The sequence below is a fragment of the Anolis carolinensis genome, chromosome 1 (genome assembly GCF_035594765.1).
Source record: "Anolis carolinensis isolate JA03-04 chromosome 1, rAnoCar3.1.pri, whole genome shotgun sequence".
NCBI lineage: Eukaryota > Metazoa > Chordata > Lepidosauria > Squamata > Dactyloidae > Anolis > Anolis carolinensis.
Window position 1 is genome coordinate 330835188 of NC_085841.1, and position 22154 is coordinate 330857341.

Here is a 22154-nt window from a genome sequence, read left to right on the forward strand (position 1 = left end):
CTGCCAAAGTATTCCCTGTAGTAACTTATGGATGTGAGAGCTGGACCACAAAGAAGGCTGAGTGAAGGAAGACAGACATATCTGAACTGTGGTGTTGGAGGAAAATTCTGAGAGTGCCTTGGAATGCAATAAGATCAATCTAGTCCATACTCCAGGAAATAAAGCCTGACTGATCACTGGAGAGAAGGATATTAGAGTCAAAGATGAAGTACTTTGGAAGGAAAAAGGGGCTGACCAAGGGCAAGATGGATGGATGGTATCCTTGAAGTGACTGGCTTGACCTTGAAGGATCTGGGGGTGGTGACAGCCGACAGGGAGCTCTGGCGTGGGCTGGTCCATGAGATCACGAAGAGTGGGAAGTGACTGAGCGAATAAACAACAACCTGCAAAGGTGAGAGCAGGGCTGTAGTGGGGGAGGGGGGTTAGGGATTCAACCCCCCTCCTGAAAATTTTCAGGTTTTTTTTAAACTGGTTTACTCGTGAATTTTAACTGATTAAGAAAATCCCCACGAGTGTCCACTGAAGTTTATCTGTCTTGAGTGTCCACTAAAGCTTATCAATGGAGCCTGATTTCTAAATTATTTTGCATTATGGGCTCGGGCTGTGGTGCAGGCTGGAGAGCAGCTGCAATGAATCACTGCAATGAATCACTCTGACCAGGAGGTCATGAGTTCGAGGCCCCCTCGGAGCCTATGTTTGTCTGTCTTTGTTCTATGTTAAAAGGCATTGAATGTTTGCCTATATGTGTAATGTGATCCGCCCTGAGTCCCCTTCGGGGTGAGAAGGGCAGAATATAAATGCTGTAAATAAATAAATAAATAAATAAATACTCTTCATGATTCATTCAAAAAAGTTTCACCCTCTCTGGGTGAGAAGATCCATCTTGTCCTTTGCTGAACATAACATTTGTTGGATTGTCCTAGTAGGTCTGTAGATAGTCTAAAATCAGGACATTAAAAAAGAAGAACAACACTGAAAATGGGGGATTCTAGATATGAATCAGTCAGGGCCAGCTAACACTTCCCAACAAAGGTGGGAAGCAGCCAGGTTTTGAAGCTGCAAGGCTTTTCAATGCAAATCAAAGTGATTAATTGAGCCATTCACACTTGACTCAAACAGACAAGAGTTCTTTCTCCCACCCTGGACATTCCACGGATATATAAACCCCACTTGCTTAGTTTCCAACAGACCTCACAACCTCTGAGGATGCCTAGAATATATGTGGGCGAAACGTCAGGAGAGAATGCTTCTGAGTTTGTGAGAAACGCTTGGTGTGTGTGTATTGCGCGCGCGCGCGTGGGAACCCCGCGAGCGACCTTCCCACGCGCGCGCGCGCAATACACACATACCAAGCATTTCTCCTCTTTTTCCCTTCATTTGTTTGTCCACGTGTGGAAAGCATTCCCCTCACTCCTTTCGCCTTTCCCCCTCCCTCCCTCCCTCCCTCCCTCCGGCTCCCCCTTCAACACTCCGTCGCCGCTCTGTCACTTCAAGCCCAGCCCCGGCGTGGGAGCCAATAGCAGCTTTGCCTTAGCCATCCGTCTCTCTCTTTCTGTCTCTCAGTCTCAAAGCCACACTAAAGAAGGGAGAGAGAGAGCTTTAGTGGCATCCCAATCTCTCTCTCTCTCTCTCTTCCCGTCTGGATGTGGCTCCGGCGCCTCGGTCTCTTCCTCTCCTCTGTCCCGCTCTGTCTCTCCCTTTATTCCTTTTTCCCCTCCTTGGTCCCTTCCTCTCTTTCCTCCTTTCTCTCCATTTCCCTCCTCAGTGTGAACTCCAAAGTCGCTTTCTCCCCCCAACTGGGAATGCTTAAGCAGAACTGATGGACATTTCCGAACTTTGCATCTCCGACCCTCTCAGCTACCACAACCAGTAGGTGCCCTCGTTGCTTCTCCTTCTTTTCTCTCTGTCTCTGTATTTCTTTTAAAATGGGTTTTGCTTTTGGCTTCTTCGCCTCGCTTGTCGCAGAAAGTGATAGGAAAGTCTCGTATCCAGAGGTGGACCTAATGTTTGGACTTCGGGGAGAGGAGAAAGAGGAGTGTGTCAACTTCTCTGTTGCCTCTGGACCATTGTGTTTTCGAAGGCTTTCATGTCCGGAATGCTTTGAATGCGATTTCCTGCTTCTTCTTCACTTCACTTCACTTCACTTCACTTTATTTCTTAATTAGTCGCTCTCCACCAGAGTGCTCCGAGCGACTTACAATTTCTTGGCAGGGGGTTGGACTGGATGGCCCATGAGGTCTCTTCCAACTCTATGATTCTATGAATCACTGGGTTGCTGTGAGTTTTTCGGGCTATATGGCCATGTTCCAAAAGCATTATTTCCTGACGTTTCACCTGCATCTATGGCAGGCACCCTCCTAGGTTGTGAAGTCTGTTGGAAACCATGCAAGTGGGATTTATATATCTGTGGAATGTTCAAGTTGGGAGAAAGAACTCTTGTCTGTTTGTTGCAATTGGCCACCTTGATTAGCATCGACTAGCCTTTCAGCTCCAAGGTCTGACTGCTTGGAGGAATCCTTTGTTGGGAGGTGTTAGCTGGCCCTGATTGATTCATGTTTGGAATTCCCCTGTCTACTGAGTGTTGTCCTTTATTTACTGTCCTGATTTTAGAGTTTTTTTTAAAAATACTAATGCTGGACCACTCTAACAACTACCATGTCCTTCTTTGAAGGCTTTTAAGCAGAGGCTGGATGGCTATCTGTCTGGGCTGCTTTGAATGCAGTTTTCCTCCTTTTTGGCAGGGGGTTGAACTGGATGGCCTGTGAGGTCTCTTCCAACTCTATGATTCTATGTTTCTATGTCAGACTACACAGAGAAGCCATTGAAATCCACAAGCATGTGGACAGTCTCAACAGAAAGGAGGAAATCATGAAAATGAACAAAGTCTGGCTACCGGTATTTTAAAAAACCTCTAAAATAAGGACAGCAAAAAAAGAACAACACTCAGAAACAGGGGATTCCAGACAGGAATCAATCAGGGCCAGCTAACACTTCCTAACAAAGGATTCCTCCAGGCAGGAAGCAACCAGACCTTGAAGCTGCAAGGCTTTCCATGCTAATCAAGGTGATTAGTTACAGCATTCACACTTGCCTCAAACAGAGAAGAGTTCTTTCTCCCACCCTGGACTTTCCACAGATATATAAACCCTACTTGCCTAGTTTCCAACAGACCTTACAACCTCTGAGGATGCCTGCCATAGATGAAGGTGAAACGTCAGGAAAGAATAAACTCACAGCAACCCAATGGATCATTTCCTAGATATAAGATGTGTCAAGATGAATGAGAGAAAGTGTTGGATATCTATATATCATAGACGATCCCTTGGATGATTGCACGTATGTAAGAGTATAATAATAATAAAAACACTAATAATAAGACTTTATTTATTTTCCACCTTATGTCCCCCGATATGCATCATAGTGTAAATATATAAAACCAGGAGGGATGCAGATTCCCAGCAATAACGCCTAGGAGTGAGGTCTTCCATGAAGGCAGGGATGAGGGGAATAATCAAGATTTCCAGAGGAAGCAGCCTACTTTTGGTCTGACTTTTTTTCCCATCACCCTTTAAAGTTCTTTCTCTCCTTCCTCAGGATTAGAACGGAAAGCTCTAATCCTGTCTCATTCTAAGAAAAGTTTGCTTGGGTTTGTTAACTCAGAGATTGAGGTCCATTGTGGCAATTTGCAGCCATATCAGATTTCTTCTTGAAAGGATGCATATATTTAAGCTTTCTTCTTGAAAGATTTCTTCTTGAAAGGATATATCTGCATGTTGTTGCTATCTTAGGATGCATTGCCTGAAATTGCCTCCAGCTTTTCTGTACTCAGGGAGATGCAGGGATGGAGTGAGTTGAGCAAGTATCCCAAGCTGGGACTCATGACAGATAGATCAGCACCTCCTCCCCTTTTTTCCTTCTCTTTGTTTGATGTCCTAGTGATGCTTCCTCAGAATGTTTTTTTTAGTACGTCAATGTTGTTGAGCCTTGAAAGGAACTCGGGAAAGTGGATGGCATTCCCTTGTCATTTCTGTCCGCTTCCCCTCCTGTAATGGGCTCTCAAGTCTGCCTGTCCCCTTTTGACAAGCCAGGTCATCTTTTGTGTGTTTATTGGTCTGTGCAAAGCTCCTGAAGGCTTCAAGAGACCCAAAACATTGCCTTGGCGGGATGCAATGTAGCTGTGACAACTAAACCTTAAGAAAAATAAATATAATTTGATTTGAAAAAATTGCCATTTTCTCATCTTTCATGTTTGAGTCTCCTCTTCTGTAATATGCCCTCCCCTGGTTATTTCACATCCCATCTATCTTGTTTCCACCTTTTCACTCCAATTAAATATATTCCATTTTTGTTATATTTTTTTCCGCAGCTTGTGTTAATTGCATCTCCTTCTACCTACAACTGGATTAAAAGTTATGTTTTTCATTGCTGAGTAATAATGTTCATGAAAAAGTGGCTCAAGAGCAAGTAAGGAAGCATATATCATTTGATATTTTACTAAAAGCAGGAATGTAAAATGTGAAGTGTAATCTCCTTTATAGAAAACCATAATTTTTATAGCCACTGGCATGTGCCTTCCCTCATCCGCCTCCTTCCCTGTTTTGTATACAACCTACTTGTAGAATGAGACAGACAGATACCAACAAACAAAATAAGCAAAATGATGTATTTATCTGACTTTATTGAATATCTATATAATTTGATAGTTAAGAGAGTCAGAAACAATGTTGTGCCTTTGTTTCTCAGTCAGTTTGGTTTCTAGTTAAAGAAACAAAAGTGGATCAAGGAGTTGTGCCAATTAGTCTTGGTGTATGACAAATGGGTCGAGCTGTAATATATTTCCAGTTATCTTATACTCAGATGTAATTGTGCTGCATCTCATAGGATTGTATTAGTACTATAAAACTTTTTTGGTCGAAGTATTTTATGCAAATTGACATTAGCCTTGCATTTTCTTTAAAATCAAGAATGTACCATTTAGTTCAAAGGACTTAAAATACTACAGGTTTGAGACAGTAATCATAAACTGGCAACTGGGGGACAAATGGCGAAAAAAGTTACAATGTCCTCAAATACTGTCAAATTATTTAAGACTGGACTTTCATTTACACTCTTCTTGTTAGGGAATAGGTATAAGGTGTTTATAATAGGTAGAAATAGGCTAACTACCACCATGTGAACAATAATTTATTCAGTGTATGTATGTGGATGTTTGCATTTACAGGAATATTTGTATTACATGTTTGCATGCATCTATAGTCTGCTACATGTTTCTTCAATGAATGCTGGCTATTTAGATAATTTTGTGCAATTATTTTAATACTGTTTCTGCAATTTACTATTATCATTATTGTTTTCATAAGCAAATTTTAATATTAGTTTGTAAAATTGCAAAAGCTCTCACTTATATTTTGCAAAGCAATTTCAGTATAAGCATAAGTGTGGCTGCAGAAAATGTTTGGTATTGTGTGGGTGTTTTAACTTTTCTGGTACTTGAGATTTCTCTCTCTCAGTCTTTCTATGAGAAAATGTCAGCAAGAAGCTCTAAAAAGAGTAATCCAGGACTTAGAAGTCAAACTACTATATAATATGTGACTCCAACAACAGCCTGAGTGAGATCTGGAATCATTTTCTGTCCAGAGACTCAGGATACAATGCCTTGTGTTTCACTTTCAGGGGGACAAATGTATTTGATGTAAGCACTTTAACAAGTAAACTGAAAAAAGGAGTTGTATTTCTTCCTGAAGCATAGGATTTGTTCCTCAGTCATTTGATATTGCATACCCTTTCAATAATTTCGTCTTATGTAGACATATTATTTGGAGGAATTAATTGTAATTATGAATATAGTACCAGAAAAGTTTTCCTGTATGTAGAATGGAGAGCAAGATTCTAGGTAGAAATTATTGGTGTCCATAGCACAAACAATAAATCATCAATAAATAAGCAATTTCGCAGTTTGTGTTTCAGTTAAGAGGGCAGAAAATTAGTGAAACCCAACTGACATTCTCCAGTAAAGTGCCAGTATAATATAAATCTGCATGTGAGCATAAATATGTATGCCATTGAGAGCCATGCTTATGACTGTGATTGTGTAACATGTCCGTATTTGAGGAGGTACTTGGAAATGGGCAGAATAAATTCAGCACTTTTTGTTTGCTTTTCCATTAATCACAGCCCCAGATAAGTAGCAGTTTGTCTTCCTTTTTCTTTCTTTTTAGCTGTAGCCTCAGATGTTTCTTAGGACTATAGAAATACCTTTTGCTTTTCCTAATCAGTGATGTCCACAGAAGACTGGAGTAGATAATGGTAGCTATATTAATGATGATGATAATTGTGGCAGCAGTATTGTGTTCTGTCGCAAATGTTTTCTCTTTGGGTGCAGAAAGATACAGAAATGTTTTCCTGATAAATTTGAAAATGACTAATTAGTTATGAAAAAAATATGAAAAACAATAGCTGTCATTTGAGAGAATGAGAGAGAAGAGTGATTCCATTCAGAATAAGAATAAACAATAGACGAGTAACTGAATTGCTTTTGCTTTTAGTTTTTCAGCCCTTTGGTTTACATCAAGCAAATAAATGTGACTTGATAATTACGGGATTGCTCTTACCCTCTACTCTGTCAGAGAGAAGAAAAATCATTCTTTAAAAGGCTAGACGAACTTGCTTGAGTTCAGGCACTCCTGGAAATGTAGTGTCTCTTCGTTTGCCCCCCTCCGGTTCCATGAAGGGAGAAAATTCTAAACAGAAAGACTGAATGAAGCTGTTAAGTGCTAGGGCCATTCTTGGGTTCTGACAATAGGGATTTGTGACTCTCTCTGTGTGTTTTTATACTGACAGTATAATTCAAGAAGAAGCTGCAATGCAAACTAGCGGGCTTAGTTGGCTTCTCTGAACAGATTTCCTATTGTGTCACTGAGTCCCTTATCAAGAGTCTGGCCAGCTCTGGATGTTGAAGGATAAGGCTAACCTTTCTTCTCCCTGTCTTTGAGATTCTACCTTTTCCATATCATTTATTGAAAATTATGGGGAAAAACTAATGTATTGTTAACATTTTAGGGGAAAAACAACAGCAAGAACAACAACAACAGGACAGGGATCTTTTCACAGTATTGATTGAAAGCAATCAATAGCTATTGCATTTCGCCTGAGAGGGAGAGGACTTTGGTGTGTTGCATCCGAGAAAGTTGCTGTGACAGAAACTGCACAGCAGAATGTGTGTGTTGTGCCCTTAATTTCTTTCCTCCTCCTTTTCTCTTCCCTATTCTGCCATTACAAAAATAAATAAACTGGTTTGTCTTGCAAATCACTACTTACTGAATCTCTCCGGTGAAAAGTTTCATATGTGCCAGTGTTCTCAATTCCTCAGATGTTTCTATTTATTATTGTTATAAGTGCTAAATTGTAAAAAAATAAAAGAGGAGGAAAGTATAAATCTTCTATAGAATCCCATAGATTATTACTCAGATATAGATCCTACTGTGTTTATTCCTTAGTTTTAATATTGTAACTTTCAACTCTCATAGAGTCAAAGTTCACTATTTCAGTGATAACCTTTACTAAGAAACTATAAATGTTTCGGGTGCATTTACCTGAGGAAAGAAGTAGCAAAAACAAGACAGATGAGACAGAGTTACAACTCTATCTGCTCTGTTTTCTGTCCAACACTCTGGATAGAGAAGTGTTTCTGACAAGTGTTTTGGGGGAGAAACACATGGTACCTTGGAGATGCTTGGATGCTTCTCCACCTTACTATGTGGAGGCTACAATCTTTAAAGTACTTGCCAGGGAATAAACAACATTGGTTTCAATCAGACATACTTAAAAGTTAGTTATGTTAAGATTGTACTGAAAATGACTTTGGCATTCTTTGCCTTTGTTTGATAGCTGAGAAATACGTTTTTTCTTCGAAAGAAAATAACTGTATACATATGCACATGTAGAAAAATTGTTTCAGTGTCTGTATTGTGCCAGACACATAGCATAGTGCCTTTTTATCCTCTTAGAAATTACAGTGTTGAAGATGTTGCAGATATTCATTTCAGTACAATCAGTGCCAGTCATTACGAATTAAAGAAAATCCTGTTGTATTTAAATTCCTTAGACTTCGCAGGTAAAGCTAGAATTATTTTGAAGAACTGAAGTATATTTTACACATGTTTACGATGAAATGAGAAAGCCCCAGCTAATGGGTTTGCAGTTTCTAAGCATTGGCAGAAAACTTTATTTATGGGCAATTGTTTTGTGAGAAGCTCTTCCATGGTAATTTTTCTTTCTTTGCTGTAATAGCTTGTCCTCTTGTCTTTAAAGCTCTTCTGTGCCTCTTGTTAAGCACTTGGGCTGCACTTGAAGTGGCCCTTCCAGCTGAAGCACCAGTTTATTTTGTCTGTCAAGATAACACTTGTGAGCTGGGCTGCTGGAGACGAGGATCTGTTAGGAAAAGTATGCCTGCTTGAAGTGCAACGTACTGTAGAATAATATCTTTGCCATGTTTGTAATTGCAAATGTAATTAGCAAACAAGCTCTAGGGATTAAGGACTTGAAACTTTCACTGCACATGACTTGACCTTATGTTAGCCAAATAGGAGTAGCCGGCACTATTTAACCCAAGCCAGTCCTACATTTTTTCCTTGGTGTGTTTGAGGCTCCTAGATTTCTTCTGCTTAGTGATGATCCTGCTGCTGTGCTCAGGTTTTTTTTGTGCTTTGAAGTTCATGAAGAAGGTGCTAACACCTATCCGTGTGCTGAACATTTGGGTGCTCATCTGCACCGCTAGCAACATGGTTATTGATTGGTCTTTTTGTGTAGGCAAATTACAAAAAGCAGACTGTTGATCACACAACTTGTTCTGTCCTTTGTGATGGATTTCCCTTTCTTTCCCTTACTCCTACTATGTCCACTTTGGTTTCCTCAAATGCTCCCACTTCTCACTCAAGAAGAAATGTTCATTTTTATTTTTTGGCTCCTCTCAGACTTCATGATAATTTTATCAACCTGCTCTAGATATGTTTGACCCATGAGTATCTTGAACATAATAGACACAGAATCCATTCAGAAAATCAGACTTTGTGTGAGTGTTATTCAAGATTTTTCCTGTCTTTCTCATGCAAATGCAATCATGCTACAGGTTCATTTATGTCCCTTTTATGTTCAGTATTTCAGTTGCAGTAACATGCCATGACCAAGCTGTTTTTGTTTTGTTTTTTAGTGTGAAAGGGAATGGATTGAGAATAGAGAGAGGCGGCGTATCTTGCCCGATTCTGCACTGCCGGTGAGGCATTGTTTTCTAGGGTATCTTCGTTATTGTTATGTCCTGTTTGTGGGGGAAGGAGAGGCAGGCTGTTGCTATTTGGGCAAAACACTTTACTCATGGACTCCTTTTTTGTTGATTCAAAATTATTTTCATATGGCTATTTGTGTGCATCAAATAACAACTACATACAGTAGTCTTGAGGTCCTCTAGTTGAAAGCTTCTTTAGTGACAAAGGGGATCATCTCCTACCATATACATTAGCTGAGTTGTTTGAGCAATAGATTCCGTGTACTCTGTCTATCTGTCTATCTGACTATCTGTCTATCTGTCTAATTATCTATCTATCTATCTATCTATCTATCTATCTATCTATCTATCTATCTATCTATCTATCTATCATCTATTGAATGCTTCCCCCATGTGTCAATGTCCTCTTCTACGCATTATAAAAATAATTCAAATATCCTTTCCCACTGCAAATTTCCTTAGATTTTTATGTGTTTAGTACAAATTGAACTTTCATCATGAAGAAATCGCTCAAGAGCACGTTGCACTGTTTAGTAAAGAATGTTATAAGAATGGCTTCAAAATTACTTTTTCAGTTTCGATATTGCTTAGATTAGGTAATATTATTTTTAAAAACAGTTCTGATTTCCTGAAATAAATATACACAAAGGACAATGATAGTACTTGTTGTCAATCACATATTTTGTAAAATAGATTTCATAATATTAATTAAATATGCTGTTATTTTGCTCTAGTGTGTATGTCACTTTGATATACTTTGATATTGTATTTGTATAAATGAAAATTCCTTTTTTCAAATGCAAATAAACACAGGTGATCATGGATCACCACAAATCTTTGGCTTATCTAACATTTGATTGTTGAGAACCTGGGTATTTATTTCCCAGAGGAAGGTTCATTTTAAGTTTCTTTGCTTTTTTATGGTAGTTATTATTAGGTTAGTTGTGGGGTTTATTCTCATGGATTTTTGCCTATTTGCTTTAAAAAAATATGTTTGTACACATTAGCACAAAATAGTTTCATGGCATTTGGAACGGTTAATTTTCTGTTTCTGTATTCCTATTATATAGTTGATATGTGAAAAGTTCTTTCTTCTTCAACGACTAGTAATAATCATAAGTAGTATAAATACACCTAGATTCTAAAATTCTGCTTATCATCTTTCTCCGCTGTCCTCTTAATCTCTCTCCTTTTACGTCTTCATTCAACATCTCAAATGTTTCTATTTTTATACTGTTTGCTTTTTTGGTATCTGGGGCAGGAGAGGGGGAGATGCAGGGCATTTGACCAGAAGTTAAGAGGCTGAGTAGAAATTCCTGTGAAACCTGCAGTCTTAAAGCCACTGCCTGCCACACTTTGGTAGTCACTTGGGCAAACAAGTCCCCTCTGTTGAAAAGAGCATCCGGAGGGAAGAATGGCCCCCTGTGTGCAGCTAACTGGCTTATTATTTGGTGTCAATTGAGTCAATGCAGTCTGCAATGCGGTCTAACCTGGGACCACAGGCAGAGGGGAGAAGGTGTTGCTGCTGTCCAAAATTGTCTTTCAAGCAGAAAAGTAATCCCAGAATGGGCTTTGTGGGCTGATATCCTAAAACACTTTAGAAAGGTTTACTGTGACATCTCACACGAGCGCCTTCTGGGTTAACAGGTTATAGAAACACATCCCTTGGAAACATGATGACAATTGGTACAGATGGATTTAAACAGACATACATTTTGTATAAATGACAGTGGGTAATTCAGCTTCAGATGAAATGTGCGTATGGTCGTACCTTGCTTTTCATACAGGCTTCATATGAATGACAGGAAGGGATCTCTTTTAATCACACGTACATCTGCATAATGAAGATGTATGCATTTTTGTAGACTGACTTCCTTTGCTGTGTCTGGTTTCGAATGTATATGCTGTATGAGTATCAATATAAATGCAATCCAATGTGACCTGTACATAGTAAATGTGTATATTTAGTATATATACAGTAGAGTCTCACTTATCCAACACTCACTTATCCAACGTTCTGGATTATCCAACACATTTTTGTAGTCAATGTTTTCAATACATCGTGATATTTTGGTGCTAAATTCATAAATAAAGTAATTACTACATAGCATTACTGCATATTGAACTACTTTTTCTGTCAAATTTGTTGTATAACATGATGTTTTGGTGCTTAATTTGTAAAATCATAACCTAATTTGATGTTTAATAGGCTTTTCCTTAATCCTTCCTTATTATCCAACATATTTGCTTATCCAATATTCTGCCAGCCCGTTTATGTTGGATAAGTGAGACTCTACTGTACAAGTATGAATATATAATATCTGTTTCCATACATCTCATACATATGTACCAATAAATCTGTATATGCACAATCTATGTGTATCTATTATTTCAAACATACCAATTTGTGTAACCAAACCAAAACCTCAGACTTATTTCCCCTAAAAGATAGTTCTGAAATTGTGGAACATAAAGGGTCCCATAAAAGCAAAATAGTATAATATCTAAATATAGTGCTCATGTATCTTATTGATATAATTTAATATGGTGGTAAAAGTGCAAGGGAGCAGTATGTTGCAGAAGATTTTGGGTGATTTTCTCCCTATGGTTAAAATTCAGTAAGAAGAAAAGATGCCGACTGTTTTGTTTTCCTGAAGATCCCATAGGTTGATGGAGGATTATAAATCCATGTTATTACTGAGGCATTTTTATTTGAATGTATTGAGTAGTTTAAATTTTTGAATAGTGTGCAAATTAAATCATTTCCCCTTAGTATAAATAATTATACTATATATAAAAAGCCAGTTAAACGTCAACAACAGGTTCATTTGGTTTTTGTAACAACATTGAGAAACATCTGTGACCCTTCCCTTCTGTTAATGACCTTGTCCCAAAACTCCCTATTCTTTTCTATCTTGAAACGATGTAGCTGATTTCCAACTGTGTTGCTTTGTAGAATACATTTGACCCACATAAAATGGTTGAAGATAAATGGTATAAGGAACATATTTGAGGAATACTTATGCTCAAACAATACGGTATTATGTTTGCAGTTAATTTCTCTTTTTCTTTTCAATTCTCACTGAGGTATCTAGGGGAAACCAGATCCAAAACTCTTTAATTGTTGACGAACAGTGAATGAAATAAGGGCCTGACTGTTCTTTTTCTGTTGGCAAGAAGCTTCTTTGCCTCAAATTGTTCAAAATGTTATAGATTCTATTCCCTTGTTGGCCCAAGAGTTAAAAATTAATTCATGAATAATAAAAACCAATCAGTCTTGTTGAGTTTAAGAGGGATTAGAAGAGAGGGTTTTGTAGAGAAGCCGTTATATATCTTGGTCCTGATGCTGCTGGACTATTAGATATTGTTCTGGGTCTTGCGGTGTATCTGATAACAGTGTCTGATTTGCAAAATACAGTTGTTATCCTGATGACTAACGAGCCTAATACTGAATGGATTAACAGGGGTCACACTGCTAGCGCCTTTTACACGTTTTTAGCCCTTTTGGAGATAATTCATTTCGTTTGAAAGCATTTTGAAGCTACAGCAATTGTAACAAAATGTATTTGTACATGAGCAGAACTTGATACCGTCACTTATTAGTTTGATAGTAGTCTTTAAAGAGATTTAGATTATGAATTCTCATAGAAATTCATTTGGGTTTTTTATACACTTATAGTGTTTACAGATACATACACACACACAGCTACATAATACACCGATACATACATTTATTCACAATGGCTGTAACCTGCTCTGGAGAGGTTACAGTTCAGTACTAAATCCCTAAATACTGGAAAATCCTCAAGACCATTCATCAGCTGATCTCAGTATTCTGAATATTTTATACACTCTGTTCTATATATAGTGCATGGGAATCCTAACTTTGTTGTTGATTGTGTTATTACTATTTCATTCACCCTTTACCCTGCACCAATTCCAGTCTCATAGGACTGTCCTAACTTGAAGTCTACTAGATGGCAGTTAAAAGGATGTGTAATAGATGTGCAATAGTAACAGATACAAAGAGCTTTATTTATCACATCAAAACTAAAGGTATTTCTAGTCCAGCATTCATTTCTTGCAATGGTCAACTAGATGCCCATGGGAAGTTCACAAGCAGAACTTTCCATTTCATGCTCACCGTGTACTGCCTCATAGTACTGGAGGTAACCTATAGTTATCATTTCCCACAATTACTGTTAGCCTTCTTCTATAACCTCCACCTGTCCTGATTTGGCAGGGAAAATCCTGATTAACCCTCTCTTGTCCCACACTGTCCCACTGATTTTCAAATGACTCGGTTTCTCTCCCTTTTCCTCCCACTCACCCTTCCATCCTCCGCTTATTTCATTCTGAATTCAGAGGACAAAAATAGTTAGTCCTCAATTAGCTTAGCAGGAAAGAGAGGAAAAAAGGGTAGAAACTTGTGCTTCCCAGTATGCTCAGGAAAAACAAACTGCTTCAGTATTTACTAGTTTCTGTGTTCTTTCTGACTGCAATATTGACCACATGGTGATGTTGCTTGTCTACATGTCCAGCTATTGCTGTGAATGTATTCTTTTAAAGGCCATCAGGTCAGCACCACCATTGCCACATCTTATGGTAGTATAGCCCCCCCCCCCTTTTGTATTGTCACAAGAAAATGTGAGGAACCTGCTGGTTTCATATGCTAAAAACCTTGAAGAGTTTGGAATAAACAGTTAGGTGGATCTGTAATTGGCTAAGCGAACGAACCCAAAGGGTGCTCACCAATGCGTCGTCTTCATCTTGGAAAGAAGTCACGAGTGGAGTGCCGCAGGGCTCCGTCCTGGGCCCGGTTCTGTTCAACATCTTTATTAACGACTTAGACGAAGGGTTAGAAGGCACGATCATCAAGTTTGCAGACGACACCAAACTGGGAGGGAGAGCCAACACTCCAGAAGAAAGGAGCAGAATTCAAAACGATCTTGACAGACTAGAGAGATGGGCTGAAACTAACAAAATGAAGTTCAACAGGGACAAATGCAAGATACTTCACTTCGGCAGAAAAAATGGAATGCAAAGATACAGAATGGGGGACGCCAGGCTAGACAGCAGTACATGTGAAAAAGATCTTGGAGTCCTTGTGGACAACAAGTTAAACATAAGCCAGCAATGTGATGCGGCTGCTAAGAAAGCCAACGGGATTCTGGCCTGCATCAATAGGGGAATAGGGTCTAGATCCAGGGAAGTCATGCTCCCCCTCTATTCTGCCTTGGTCAGACCACACCCGGAATACTGCGTCCAATTCTGGGCACCATAGTTGAAGGGAGATGTTGACAAGCTGGAAAGCATCCAGAGGAGGGCAACTAAAATGATCAGAGGTCTGGAGAACAAGCCCTATGAGGAGAGGCTTAAAGAACTGGGCATGTTTAGCCTGCAGAAGAGAAGGCTGAGAGGAGACATGATAACCATGTACAAATATGTGAGGGGAAGTCATAGGGAGGAGGGAGCAAGCTTGTTTTCTGCTGCCCTGCAGACTAGGACACAGAACAATGGCTTCAAACTACAGGAAAGGAGATTCCACCTGAACATTAGGAAGAACTTCCTCACAGTGAGGGCTGTTTGGCAGTGGAACTCTCTTTCCCGGACTGTGGTGGAGGCTCCTTCTTTGGAGGCTTTTAAGCAGAGGCTGGATGGCCATCTGTCAGGGGTGCTATGAATGCGATTTCCTGCTTCTTGGCAGGAGGTTGGACTGGAGGTCTCTTCCAACTCTACTATTCTATGATTCTATGATTTAAAACAGGAACATTAATCAGAGTGCTCAGATTGTACGTAATACTGTCTGTCTACAAGCAAAATGGAAACTACCAGCAGAATGGATTCTCTCTCTCCTTAGTAATCTCAGCATTTCTCCCAGATCTACTCTGGAGGGTTTGGATCACCAATGGACCAAGTATAGACAATAAATAAGTGACACAGAATAGATAGGAGCAAGGTAAAATCTTGCTGTCAGAGCAGACAATAATTTTAATGACATTGGGTGTAGTTAATTTTTAGTGACCAGGCATAACAACATATTGTATATACTCCAGTATAAGCTGAAAAAGCCCCCTTCGGCTTATACTCGAGTGAGGGTCCAGGCTGGCTTATATTCAGGTTGGCTTATAACTCGAGTATATAGGTAATCAGAGTTGGATAGTTTTATGTAAATATTCAAAAACATTTAACCTACTGATGCCTCAATTAATGTAATTGTATTGGTATCTATTTTTATTTTTGAAATTTACCAGTAGCTGCTGCATTTCCCACCCTCATCTTATACTCAAGTCAATACGTTTTCCCAGTTTTTTTGTGGTAAAATTTTGTGCCTCTGCTTATATTTAGGTTGGCTTATATTTGAGTATATATGGTACTCCTTCTTCTGGTGTATTTACTTGGTCAGCTAAATCCAGGGTAGATGAAGCATTGCTGCTTCGGCCCCAGATTCGGTGGAACTGTTTATACATTCTGCTCCCAAAGCATGGCTACTGTAGGAGTGGAGTCCAGATTGTCCAGGCATTTTTAAAAATTAACATTGGGAAGTCTGACTTGGCCATGGTATTCCTCGCTCTGGTTACATCCCAAATAGACTACTTCAACGTGCTCTACTAGGGATGGCATTTGAAGATTGCTTGGAAGCTTCAAATGGTTCAATGGGCAGCAGCCAGATTGTTCTCCGGAGTGGAATACAGGGAGCATACAACCCCCCTATTACATTAGCTCCGCTGGCTGCCAATCTACTACCAAGCACAATTCAAAGTGCTGGCTTTAGTCTATAAAGTCTTAATTGGTTCTGGCCCAGCTTACCTGTTTGAACGTATCTCCCTCTATGAACCATCTCGGAGTTTGAGATCATCTGAGGAGGTCCTACTCTCGGTCCCACCTGCCTCACAGGCGAGATTGGTGGGGACGAGAGACAGGGCCTTCTCAGTGGTGGCCCCTCGGCTATGGAATTCCCTCCCCAGGGATATTAGATCAGCTCCCTCCCTTATGATCTTCTGCAGGAGACTTCAAATGTGGCTTTGTGACCAAGCCTTTAGAGAATTGGTGCAATAGACATATATGAACGATGTACAATGACTTTTGAAATGCCCGAATTACACTTGTGGATTATGTGATTAATTGTGAACTTACTGTTTTTAAATGTTTTAAATGTTTTAATGTATTTTATAATTCCCTTTTAATGTCCATTTGAATTGTACACTGTTTTAAAGACATTGAATAGTTGCCTATGTGTAAAGCTGCCTTGAGTCCCCCCGCCCCCCCCCCCCCCGAGGTTGAGAAAGGCGGGGTAGAAATGTCGAAAATAAATAAATACAATTTAAAAAGTTTAAAAAGTTACATTAAAAGCAAAAAAAAAAGTGAATCAAGAAAGCAAATATAGATTAGAAATGCAAAAAAGTCGCAAGAACAGAAAGAAAACGAAAAGAAAGAAGAAAAGAAAAAGTAGAAAACAACATCACTCTCCAGGTCTCCCAATGTTGACTTCTTTCTTGAACACCCCTACTCCATTATTCTTCAAAACTCAAAATTAGCAAGTCCGTCTCTTCATTGTGCAAAAAGTAAACAAAAGGTTTCCAGTCTTTCATTTTTTCCCAATGTCCCTTCTTTTAGTAAACAGGAATTTGTCCATCTCGGCCAAGTCCATTATTTTTATCATACAATCCTCTGTTGTTGGTACTGCTGAGTTCTTCCATTTCTGCATATAGAGCAGTCGAGTTGCTGTGATAATATATTGCAACACAAATTGTCCAATCATTTTAATAACTTGCATTAAAATTGTTAACTTTTTAAAAAATATCCCAATTATTTAGGAACATTTTAAAATCAGATAATTCTAAATTGGTTTCCATCTGTTAATCTGATTATCTGACTAAATTATAATATGGTTATTATGGGACATATATAAGTACCGTTAGTATCTGCTTTCAAATGGAGCCCCCGGTGGCGTAGTGGATTAAAGCCTTGTGACTTGAAGGTTGGGTAGCTGACCTGAAGGCTGCCAGGTTCAAATCCCACCTGGGGAGAACGCGGATGAGCTCCCTCTATCAGCTCCAGCTCCATGCGGGGACATGAGAGAAGCCTCCCACAAATATGGTAAAAACATCAAAAACATCCGGGTGTCCCCTGGGCAACGTCCTTGCAGACGGCCAATTCTCTCACACCAGAAGCAACTCAGGTTGCTCCTGACAAGAAAAAAAAACTGCTTTCAAGACATTTTAAATTTATAGCAATCCCATCACAGGGTTTTCTTGGCAAGATTACTTTGGGGGAATTTATCTGCCTTTCCCTCTGTCCAAGGCTGAGAGAGTGTGCCCAAGTTCAGCTAGTAGGTTCCCAGGCCTGATTGGGGATTCAGATCCTGATCTTCAGAATTCTAGTCCAACACCAAAACGACTACACTGTACTGGCTCTCTGTCTTACTATAGTTTAAAAACACCCATTTATCTTTGCCTTCACTTCATTCTCCTTCCTCCATTGCTTTGCCTGTGTTGAATTAAGAATTGTAAGTTCTATAGGGAAGGGACCTGTCTTTCTGTAAAACAGTGCATCAAAAGCTATTTGCTTTGAGGGACTCGCATTTCCTCCCTACAATACATTAAGAACTAGTGCTATATTTGTGTCAATTGGTTTCAGTTGTTCTATTCTTTCCTGGAAACTTGACATCCCAGGTCTTTGAACAACCACTATTATGCACAATAATTATGATTAGTTTTATTAGCAATATGATTCTTATTATATTTCTTAAAGAGAACATATAAATAACAGGTCTGGGTTGCTGTGAGTTTTCCAGGCTATATTGGCCATGTTCCGCAAGCATTCTCTTCTGACGTTTCGCCCACATCTATGGCAGGCATCCTCAGAGGTAGTGAGGAAACTAAGCAAGGGAGGTTTATATATCTGTGGGAGGTCCAGGGTGAGAGAAAGAACTCTTATCAGTAGGAGGCAACTTGGAATGCTGCAATTAATCACCTTGTTTAGCATTGAAAAGCCTTGCAGCTTCAAGGCCTGGCTGATTCCTGCCTGGGTGAATCCTTTGTTGGGAGGTGTTACCTGGCCCAGTGATTCCAGCCATGAAAGCCTTTGACAACAAATGTAATTTTTACTAATCGTAGGACTAGAAATATTTAAAGCAAGGAGTGCTTTAACATTTGACTATATTTGTTCCAGCCAGGTGTCTCTTTAACACCACAGTATTGTGATATTTTGAATGATAGTGTGTTTTATCAAGCCTTACAAAACATATACATGTTGATGATGCTGTTCTTCTGTTATTGTCCTGTAATGTCCTTGATTTTATTGAGATATGTTTTAATCTGTGTTTGGTTTTAATCTTTGTTGGATTGGGCTTGTCCCCATGAGGGTCCCTTCGGGGAGATGGGGGCGGGATATAAAAACGTTATTATTATTATTATATACTTGATGCAAATACAATATAAGCTTAGGGTCCTAGGAACTACAATGGAGAACATGCTATTGCCTAGTCAGGAGGAAAAACCTAGGCATCTACTTAGAACAAAGCAAACTTGTTATTTCATAGAAAAGGGGTAGTAAAAGTCCCTTTCCCTTTTTTAACCTGTACAGAATAGTGTAGTCTAACATTTTTTGCAAGCCTGTACTAAATTGCCCTGATTGCTGCGTTGATCCATGTACGGAAATGGCCATGGACTGTGAATGCAGAAGAACTAGACGGCCCCCTACAGGACACGGTTGGACCCTTAGCGGCAGGCTGTATGTATGTGGTTTTTCAGCAGAGCAAGGAGACAGTCTCTCTGGAATTGCATTGGAGGGTCAGCCATGGTATTTCCTTTTACAGATGTAATCTTGAGAGGTAATGAAATTACATTGTGGTTTGAAAGGTAAAATACAAATTCTTGTGCCATGCTTCGATGATTGTTTAAATCCCTTTCTCAGTCACAGAATCATAATGTCTGATAGGAGCATACAGATTAGATTCTCTATCGGGCTTTCTTTTGCCATCTCAAAATTCTGCCCCATGGGATGTGTTCTTTAATATGTGCAATTTCAGTTTCCTCTGCCATGAGTGCTGGATATTAAAATGTATATATTTAGTAACTATATATATATATATATATATATATATATATATATATATAGCCATTTGCTTAGTTTGTCGTCCTTAGTAAATGAATACATAATTATAGAACAAACGCAGTATGCTGTCATATTTTAACATTATGTAAGATTGGATCAAGGAGCCCTGGTGGCGAAGTGTGTTAACGCACTGAGCTGCTAAACTTGCAAACCGAAAGGTCCCAGGTTCAAATCCCGGGAGCGGAGTGAGCCCCTGCTGTTAGCTCCAGCTACTTCCAACCTAGCAGTTCGAAAGCATGCAAATGTGAGTAGATCAATAGGTACCACTCTGATGGGAAGGTAACGGCGCTCCATGCAGTCCTGCCGGCCACATGACCTTGGAGGTGTCTACGGACAATGCCGGCTCTTCGGCTCAGAAATGGAGATGAGCACCAACCCCCAGAGTCAGACATGACTGGACTTAACGTCAGGGGAAACCTTTACCTTTTACTAAGATTGGATACTTCCTTCCCAACACTTCTATCCCAACAAATAATTTATTTCTGAGTTCAAGTAATCCTGTTTTATGTGAGCTTTCTTCTCGTAATATACAGTTTATTTTTTCCTGTCATATTTTACTTTCTCCATGTTTTTATGACCGTGCTGGAGAATTCCCACCAGTTTTCTTTCTCACATTTGTCATTTGATTAATGTATTATAACTTAGGTCTGCCTTAACTTTGATTTATGGGCATGTTGGTCATGGATAACCTTGGGTGCCTCCAAAATTTCAATTTCTAACTTGATGATGCCAGTCTTTTCAGTGATTCCTGCAATAGACCTTTTGACCTTGGTCAGACTTTGTTCTTGAATTTGATGGATAAAATGGGTGTGTCAATGGTTTGGGAAGGACAGTACCTGGATATACTACATCCAATGCCACCTCAGCTCTAGCCTCCCAGAAAGAGAAATTTACTTCCGTTGGAGGAATTAAGTACAAATTAGAATTAACCACTGGAATGGGAAAGGAGCTGCAAATGGGCTTTACCAATATTTTTACCTTCTATGCAAGTGCCTGGTGGGGCTTTGGATCAGAGTAGTTCCTTTAACATTAAATATTTAAGAGGTAGTGGGCTTAAAGTAGTTGTTGTAGCAATACCTGTAAGTTGTTTCAGGATGTTATTGTCATTGGATAGAAAAATGTATTTGAGCAATGTTGTTTTTACATTGTTTTTAGGCATGGAATTTTTGCCTATTTACCATAAGCCGCTTTGAGTCTCCTCGGAGAGAAAGGCGGGGTTAAAGTGATGTAAATAAATAAATAAAATAAATAAATTATGCTGGCATCTTTGAAAAACAGTCAGTGCTAGACAAATAAATGTTAGGTAATTTTTTACTTTTACTATGGAGTCTCCGGTGGCACAGTGGGTTAAACCGCTGAGCTGTAGAACTTGCTGACAGAAAGGTCAGCGGTTTGAATCCAGGGAGCGGGTTGAGCTGCCGCTGTTAGCCCCAGTTTCTGCCAACCTAGCAGTTCAAAAACATTCAAATGTGAGTAGGTACCGCTCCGGCAGGAAGGTAACAGTGCTCCATGCAGTCATGCTGGTCACACAACCTTGGAGGCGTTTATGGACAATGCCCACCTTTCTGTTTAGAAATTGAGATCAGGACCATCTCCCAGAGTTGGACACGACTAGACTTAATGTCAAGGGGAAAACCATTACCTTTATCTTAATCTGTCAGTAAAACAATTTCTTTTTAAATATCTTTAAAAAGGCAAGAGAACCTTCCCTGTAATATTCCAAATTTCACTTCCCATTGGAATTAAACATTTTAATTATTGTTTCAGAAAACAACAAGGTGCTTGTTTAAAAACAAATCCTATGTTTTACCAGTTTACATTTTTTCAGGTAAATTATGCCCCAATCTCATGGACAAAGAAGAGTTAAAGTTTGCACTTAACTCCAAAATGTCTTCTTTCTTTCATAGTGTTTGTAGTGCTGTGTAAGGATGTAGTCTGGAATTTGTGGTTTCTTTTGTCCAGAAACATAGAAGGGAGATGTCAATGGAATACAGAGATTTAGAGAATGAAAATAATTCAAGGATAATAGAGCAATAGGCAAATGGTGATCATAGGAAAGGACAGCGTGTTGGAAGCCCATCTTCCAGTGGGATATGCCTATGGAAGTTACTGTTTTCCGACCTATTTGCCCATGTTTTGGAAATTAACTTAATAGATTCCCCTTTTGTGATAAATGGCTGAGATTGCAGTTTTGGAAAGAAAAATGCATACTCTGTATTATTAAGCAGACAGAAGACTGTATCACTCTTCTAGCATTTGTATATATGGCATATAGAATGTGCTTAAGTGTGTGATGGCTGGACAATTTCTGATGTTCTCGAAGGAAATAGATTATCTGGACACATCATTCTGGTTTCAGACCAAGGTATGGCTCTGAAATGGCCTTACTTGTTCTGATGGATCACCCAATTTGGGATAGACAGGTAGTACCCTGCTGATCTTTGTCAATATTTCAGTTACTTTTCTTACCATTTCCCCTGATATCTTGCTAGACTGGCTCTTTGTGATGAATGTAGAAAGCATTACCATACCACTTTCTGAGAATAGCATTGGAGGACTCCTGTTCAGCTCTGTCACCAGGGCTCTTGTTATCCCCCATGCTCTTTAATATCTACATGAAGTTGCTGGGTGAGATCATACTGAGCTTTGGAATTGGGTGCCATTAGTATGCTGACGACACTCAGCCCTATTTCTTCTTGTTGTTGGGATTGACTAAGGTTGTGTAGATGTTGGACCACTGCCTGGATGCTGTAAT

At 39.3% G+C, this 22154-nt stretch overlaps 1 protein-coding gene across 5 annotated transcripts in view; it reads left to right on the forward strand.

The window, feature by feature from the left end:
* esrrb (estrogen related receptor beta) overlaps positions 1-22154 on the forward strand; it is a 196990-nt gene that overhangs the window by 59703 nt on the left and 115133 nt on the right. Inside the window, exons 1-2 of one of the 5 annotated variants that reach the window (XM_062968333.1) lie at positions 1503-1869; positions 9209-9271. The exons of 1 other annotated variant lie outside the window; for it this stretch is intronic. In XM_062968333.1, the coding sequence (XP_062824403.1) occupies positions 1820-1869; positions 9209-9271 (113 nt within the window). In that variant the 5' untranslated portion in view covers positions 1503-1819. Of the gene's footprint in view, positions 1-1502; positions 1870-8375; positions 9272-22154 lie in introns of those variants that run through there. 3 more of the 5 variants (XM_008121419.2, XM_008121134.2, XM_008121092.3) reach the window with 3 other exon arrangements.